General features: G+C 32.3%; 1 protein-coding gene and 1 pseudogene across 1 annotated transcript; one reads left to right on the top strand and one right to left on the bottom strand.

The window, feature by feature from the left end:
• The first annotated feature begins 1817 nt into the window (after window positions 1-1817).
• On the top strand, window positions 1818-3187 carry LOC139899769 (uncharacterized; annotated as a pseudogene).
• A 4149-nt stretch (window positions 3188-7336) lies between these two features.
• Window positions 7337-7942, bottom strand: LOC139899770 (secreted RxLR effector protein 161-like). Its single transcript, XM_071882605.1, has 2 exons — window positions 7594-7942; window positions 7337-7476 (listed from the first exon to the last, which is right to left on the bottom strand). Exons 1-2 carry the CDS (start codon window positions 7940-7942, stop codon window positions 7337-7339), a joined length of 489 nt encoding a protein of 162 aa, XP_071738706.1.
• Window positions 7943-8143: the final 201 nt, after the last annotated feature.

Raw genomic sequence — 8143 nt, forward strand, 5'->3', positions numbered from 1 at the left:
CGCCGCATGACATGTAAAAGCTTGGATGATAAGGGAGCAACAGACAAAACAGATCACGATTAAAATAATCATAACAGACGACAATAATAAAGACTTGATGTATAACAAAAAAATGTTGTTTACAATTAATATGTATTCGTTTTTAAATATGGTTGGTTTAATCACTTCATCAAAGAGCTAATGTTATTATTATCATTTATATCAAGAAACTCATAAGAAACTCAAAAGTCTTTATCACCATTAACAGTTACTTGAAATTTATTGTAGCGTTTTATCTACCACTATTAGTACAATAAGTTAGTTTTGGACAAATATGTACAATAAATATATGATCGGGTTTTCAGGTCCATCATAACTAGAGTGAAAAAAATTATGACAATCATTTAAAGGAAACATATGAAATTTCAATAAAGCTATTAATATTATCATTTATATTAAGAACTCATAAGTTTTCCTAATCATCAATTCATTGTAACGGTTAATCATCTACTATTAATATAAAGTCCATTAATTTACTACGGAATAATAGTTTTGCATATGATTATTAGTAGTTTGGCGACATGGAGAGTCTTGGCTTCTTCATTGATGATGAAATAGTATCATGTGAAATAGTTTGTTTTTAAATGATACAAGGATTGTAGAATTTGTTGGTATAGTTTGTTGTACGGAGTGGGAATTCAAATGTTGCATTATGGGTGTCCTTATTTCTTTATACTTTACTTGATGTAACATAATGACGTAACCGTATACTGATTGTTTTTTGTAGACTAGATTTCCACTTTTGTCAAGTTTGGCTGCACAATATTTGAAAATAGAAGCTATCCAAGATGCTATACCGGATAAGCAGGCCGATTTCAATAAAACTTTTAATTATCTAAATATCGAGAATTGAACCATATGTATTATGCACCAACTATTTTGCATTTATATGTTCTTGGTTGTTTTGCTCAAAGTTACAGTCTTTCTTAACTTTTGGTAAACCTATTTCGAATCATACAGTTCCAATTATTTAACGAGTGGAAAAAGTTCTTGATTATTATGTCCATTATTCAGCATGTCATTATGTTTCGTTCCACATCTTCTAACTTTGTCAAAACACTTCAATGACTCTACCAATCACCTCAACATCCCTTCTGTCCAAGTTGCAGCTCACTAAAACACGAACCGTAACCTTCTTCGTGCAACGCATGGGCAATGCCCTAGTTAAACTAAATGACTAGCATTTATATTCAATTAATACCTAAAACATATTATTAAACTGTTTCGTTTAAACAAACCGGTGATTTTACGGGTCATTTCACTAATATTATGTTTATTCCCTTTACCAAAAATAATAATATTATGTTTATAAATAATATGGAGTAGTACAAAAATATAAGGAATATGATTATTAGTAAGATAGTGGGATAATTTTCAACTAGTTTACAAATATTTAATCCATGTCTAAAAAGTTTAAATAAGAAAATTTCAAAATTAATTAATAGTGATATTAATATATTATAACAGATTAATTAAGTTAATAATAAATAAATACACTAACCTTACTATGAGACTAGCTTAGTGGGGTCCGACGTTGTTTAATAGCGTCATCGTCAAAATCCGTCCAAAAGACCAAAACTGGATACACTGAAAACCATGAACTGATTTTCTGTGTTTGCGCAAAATTACGAAAAAATAATACTCCGTTACTTCGTGATTCGTGAAAACTGTTACATCTAGACTTTCAAAATTCAAATTCTCTTCATTTAGTTTTTGCACTTACATTATCACTTTCCATTAATAGATAAATAACGAGAAAATAAATATTGACCGGAGATATGCAAACGGAAGCAAGGGTAGGGGTGGTTGAAGGTGGTGGATCCGCCCATAAATTGGTTACTCGGCCGGTACAACATCACCGATCACAAATCAGAGCGGTTTCTCAACTCATCGACGGTGGTCTCGCCGGCGCCGTTAGCAAGACTTGCACCGCTCCTCTTGCTCGACTTACTATTCTCTTTCAGGTTAGAATTCGCGGTGTATATCCCTATTTTTTGGCATATTTGTGATCAAACATTTTAATTGCAACACTTGTGAAGATGCTTATACATGATTTTGGTATTGCAGACTAAAGTTATGTACTATAGAGGTATATGGCATGCTTTATGTACTATAAGCAGGGAAGAGGGCATATTTGGACTACTCTACAAAGGACTTCGTGCTTGTTTATTGGTATTTGTTATTTTACTGATGGTGTTTAATTATTTTAAGGATATACTTTTCTTCCTTCTAAATACATGAATTACAGGGTGTGGGTCCCAACTTATCAATTAGCTTTTCAGTTTACGATACTTATAGATCTTACTGGCAATTACAAAGGTAATTGTTACTTGATATCTATATATTTTCTTCACTAGTGCACATGATTTCGGGAGTCGTATCATCAACAGGTTGCCTAGCTTGCGGCAGTCTTTCGGGAATCGTATCATCAACATGTTAGTGATTACATTATGTAAAAATAAAACCATTTTAAAAATGTTGGTGTCTGAATGGTTTATGGGTGGATGTCAGTTTCCTATAGCCACCATTGATGCTTTTGCTGCTAAGAGGCAAGGAATCATTTAGAACAATTTTGCATATCATTTTAATTAATCTATCTTTAAGTTCATCTTTCGATTAACATGGATCTTCAAAATTTGCAGTTGGTTATTGTAGGGTGACTACAGGCTAGCCAACTTTGTTTATGGAGTCAAACATTGTGAGAGGCGTTCCTCTTTTGTTCGAGGTATGCTTCTCACTGTGACTCCTTTCACCAATTGGTTACCAAATATGAACCATACTTTTGCACCTGATGGGCCCTACCCTGTCTCTAAGTTGTTACAAGTATATGGTGGTATTATTATTGGAGGATATATTTGGTAACGCTTTACATAAACTATGAGCTATATCTTGCAGTATCATTCTCGTTGGATCTTGTGAGGCAATGGATGCAGTTGGAAGGAGTAGGTGGACGGGCTCGAGTTTATAAGACGGTTGTATCCGGGACTTTTCGACACATACTAAAGCTGAAGGCCTGCGTAGTTTATACAGAGGAATATTACCTTAATATTACAAGGTGGTACCCAACATCGGTATTGTGTTTATGACCTATGAGAAACTTAGACAAGTATTGTTTCCTAATATCCATGGTGATCATGAAGTTGCTTAGTTAAAACATTGGAGGTTTGCAACAAAGAAGTAAGGTACTCACTGTTTAACATTTTACCCTGTGATTGTAAGTGTACAAACATATGCCCTTGTACAGATTAGAAGGCAAACAAGAAATAACACATCAATTACGTACTTATTACCAGTTTATTGATTTGCAAAAAATAAGTCGCAAAAAATAAGTCGCAAAAAAAAAATCTCGGTTATAAACCATATATTGTCTGGCAAACCTTAAACCAAATATCGAAAAAGTTAAACCAAATATTGTCCGGCAAACTCAAAATTGGGTGAATGATTTGAATGTTTCGGCAAACGATGGGTAATTTTACAAGGTTTTTAAGAAAATGATAAATTGTTATTTGTGTTTTTGAATTTGAAGCATTTTGATCAATTTACAATTAGAAGTTAATAAGCTAATGGTATTAGAAGGTGTATCATTTCAATAAAGTGTATTTGGAGTTGGTTTCATTATTCAGAAGTTTTGAAGCACACCAAATTTGTCATTTATGCCTATAAGATGTAGGGATTGTCCACGTAATATTTGCAAACTACAAGGACTGTACGTTGTAATTTTTTTTTAAGGATTGAACAAGTATTTAAAACAAACTAAATAGGACTTTTTTGCCTAATCCTAAAATGATAATTTTAATTTTAATTTTATAATTTAGACTAGTTAAATACCCGCAAATTCGCGGGATTAGGCAAATAATGATCAAGAAATGTTACATACAACGATGCTTTCATGATGCCGTTTATGGTAAATCATATTCCAACTAATGGCACATATATATATATATATATATATATATATATATATATATATATATATATATATATATATATATATATATATATATATATATATATACTAGACATTAAAAGAAAAGCCTAATTGAGAGATACTAAACATTCAACTTTTTTTTTTAATCTTGTTCATTGAATTCAATTAATGACAAAACTTACCCTTATTTCTACACCCTTGGATCTAATTATAACTTAATAAGTCATCCTTAATCACTGTTATCTCCTAATTACTGCTAAAATTTGACGCAGGCTTGATACACCCACGACACAAATTTCAGTCGCTAAATACACACACTAGGGCAAACTTTCTGAACTCCATTCCTTCTACATGAATCTTCTTTCAAAATCAATCCTAATAATCACTATCCATGATCGTTAATCTCATGACCGAAGGTTAGTTTTTCTATTATTTTTCTTATGATTTTGGTGTTTTAGGGTTCTATTAATGAATCGTTGTTGTAGCATCAAACGTTCCCATCTGATTTCATCGGTACTGAAGGGTTTATTTTGTTACACGGGTATTTGTGTATTACAATTTGATTTTGTGTCCCATCTTATTTCGATTATGACTTCATTGTTAATTTTGTTGGAACATATATGTTCTTTCTTGCCTTCATTCTTAACATCGAAACACATTCAATATACTCAAACATACATATATAATATACGTTGAATATAAAGGGAATAAAACACAAAAGACATATTTTTATCTTCCTGGTTACTCTTTTATTCATCAACCAACAAGCTATAAATAGCCAAGAACTTCATATGTATCCACTGCCCACATTCTAAATAAACTACCACTAACTTTACATTATCTAATTGAGTACTCCACATCCCACGTTCAATTTCTGCCATGAGACTCGGTCAATGATACTACCATTTCAAATAAATAATTAACTTCTTAAACTATAAAACTATAGTTATAATATTAACTAAATTAACTTAACTATTAAAATTACCCAACATTCACCCCCGTAATTTTAATATGAGCCTCTTTCAAACACGTTCTTCTTTCAATCACAACGGTCTTGATCTTCTGTCTTTGATTGCTTAAGGTTGCAATCGATCCTTTCTTCTTTCTTAGGTAACCACCGGTCTTGTTTACCTTCTACGGTCTTTGGTCTCCCGTTTTTGGCCTTCGATCTCCGGCATTCGGTCTACGGTCTTCGGACTTTCTCGGTCTAAACTTTCTTCGATCTTATTTCTTTCTTTTGGTTTTCTACTTGATCACCAATAGTGATCACCTTTCTTTCTTTCTTTCTTTCTTTCTTTCTTCTTGCTTTTCTTTCTTTCTTCTTGCTTTTTTTTTTAAACTTTTGATCACCACTTGTGACCAACCTTGCTTCATACTTTTAATCACAAATTGAGACTACTTGCTTGCTTTTTTTTCAACTTGTTTCTTGCTACTTTCTTGTAATCACCATGGTGATCACCTTGCTCTTGCTCTTACTCTTGCTCTTGCTACTTGCTATAATCACGGATAGTGATTAATCTTGCTTGGAACCAGAATCTTAATGCTCTGATACCAATTGTTGGAACATACATGTTCCTTCTTGCCTTCATTCTTAACATTGAAACACATTCAATATACTCAAATATACATATATAATATACGTTGAATATAAAGGGAATAAAACATAAAAGACATATTTTTATCTTCCTGGTTACTCTTTTATTCATCAACCAACAAGCTATAAATAGCCAAGAACTTCATATGTAGCCACTGCCCACATTCTAAATGAACTACCACTAACTCCTACCACTAACTTTACATTATCTAATTGAGTACTCCACATCCCACGTTCAATTTCTGCCATGAGACTCGGTCAATGATACTACCATTCCAAATAAATAATTAACTTCTTAAACTATAAGACTATAGTTATAATATTAACTAAATTAACTTAATTATTAAAATTACCCAACAAATTTAAGGTCTTAGTAACTGATTCTATCTTTGTGTTTATAATACATTCAATTTCTAGTTTTAATTGTCATAAAAATGGTGACGATTCAGAAAACACTAGGCGCTGTATGTGTATAACAGTCGGTTTGTTGAATGAATGTATGTCTATTATGATATCTTCTTGGGTCCTTATGTTAATCTCCACTGGACTGTGGAGATTCATTCAAGGATATCGACCCAGGAACCTCAACTACTGTTAAATATGAATTAATAGCAAATCAGCTGGCGAGGATAATTCAACATATTTAATTCATTAAATCCAAATTAGGTTTTAAAGGTATGCCTATCAAATTATGTATTTCATGTTCAATATGTCAATTTATTGATTCACATTGTTTTCATGGTTGTTTAATGATTAATGTAATTTTGTGAAATTTGTAGGGTTTATCAAGAATGAATTACTAAGTGAATATGGAATCTTTTTTACTTTTGTAGGCTTTACCATATCCAATCTTGAACCTCGTGATTGTTGGTGATGGAGAAATTGGTATGAGTTACCTTGCATTGTTTTGTACAATGTACGTTTACCTACATCAAAACCAGAATGCATATAAGGTGTTCGATGAATTATTTGTGGTAAATATGGTTACATAATATGATTATACTTTCATTGTAGATTGTCAGTGAATAAGTGAATTATCTTAATATTATGACTTAGGATTTATGATTGTAGCAAACTTTTTTTAGGTTTTTGTATTTAGGATATCATAAAATCGTAAATTATGTCTAACACTTTGTTATGGTTGCTTAATGATTAAATGATTTTTTTTTTTTTAAATTCTTATGGTTTATCAAGCATGAATTACAAAGTGACTATGATTTAGACTAACATTTTGAAATGATTTCCCATTTACACATGTGTTTATATGTTTGTTAGGTTATACAATAAACATGTTAATGATATCAAAGAATAGCATCAATAAAACAGTATGTTTTTGTTCACAAATAGAATATTTAACTTTTTTTATCTTATTTAGTTGACTTTGATTAATGTTTATTATACTACACTAATCCATAATATCTTTTCTTTTTTTTTCATTTTTCAGTTTATATGTATCGATATCACTCTCCATTGTGTTGTGGAGAATACTAATGTATGACAAACAAAGACACTATTCTGCGAATTGTATTTGGGAATTTTCTTGGTGCTTCTTTATTAACTGTAGGAAACAATTACAGAAGGAAACGAGAAAGGGAAAAATGCATACATCAAATGTAAACCACTATGTCCTATTTATAATGAAAAATAGTCCACTAACTGATCCATGATATCACGTACAACTAAGTCCATGATCTCCTTTATTCTTGATAGCCGTTAATCCCATTTCACCTAGTCAAACTTGACCAAGTCAGAATTATACCTTAACATTCTCCTCCTTAATTCTGACTTTTGATTCCCAAATCTGTGATGCCAATCATGTTTCTCATCTCGATGAACTTGATTCTTGGAAGTGCCTTGGTCAACGTATCTGCTTGTTGTTCTTCTCCGCTTACATGTTCAACACAAATTGATCCATCTTCAATACGTTACCGGATAAAATGATACTTTGTATCTATATGCTTGCTTCTCCCATGGAATACCGAATTCTTCATCAAATCTATTGTCGATCTGTTATCAACAAGGATCTTAACACATTCCGCCTTCTGTCGTGTCAATTCAGCTAGCAAACTTTGCAGCCACAACGCTTGACATGCCACCGTTGTTGCCGCCATAAACTCTGCCTCGCAAGAGGAGAGTGCCACCGTCTTTTGTTTGCTTGAGTTCCATGAGATCAGGTTCCCTGAAAAATAGAAAACAATACCAGTGGTACCTTTGCGATCAATGATATCAACTCCATGGCTACTATCACTGTATTCGAGCAACTTCCCATCACCACCTCGTCGATACACCAACTTGTAATCAGTAGTTCCTTTGATGTATCTGACTATTTGCTTGAGTGCATTGAGATGCCTCACTTTCGGAGACTCCATGAACCTACCCATTACTCCCACCGAGTAACTAATATCGGGCCTTGTGTTGACGAGATAGCGAAGACTTCCAATGATCTATCTATAATCTGTGGCATTTACGTGTAGGAAATAATATATAGTACCCGAATAATAAATAAATTTAATTAAATAACGAATAAAAATATATCCATACCTGAGTATACAAAAGGATATTATCTCAAGAAGAGAACCGGA

This window comes from Rutidosis leptorrhynchoides, chromosome 3, assembly GCF_046630445.1.
Source record: "Rutidosis leptorrhynchoides isolate AG116_Rl617_1_P2 chromosome 3, CSIRO_AGI_Rlap_v1, whole genome shotgun sequence".
Classification (NCBI taxonomy): domain Eukaryota; kingdom Viridiplantae; phylum Streptophyta; class Magnoliopsida; order Asterales; family Asteraceae; genus Rutidosis; species Rutidosis leptorrhynchoides.

What these genes read in the sequence shown, in the direction of transcription:
- LOC139899770 (XM_071882605.1), bottom strand. Translation starts at nt 7,942, where the DNA reads ATGGGTAGGTTCATGGAGTCTCCGAAAGTGAGGCATCTCAATGCACTC. An exon ending in GACACGACAGAAGGCGGAAT is followed by an intron (nt 7,477 to 7,593) that starts GTGTTAAGATCC and finishes AACGTATTGAAG; the next exon opens with ATGGATCAATTTGTGTTGAA.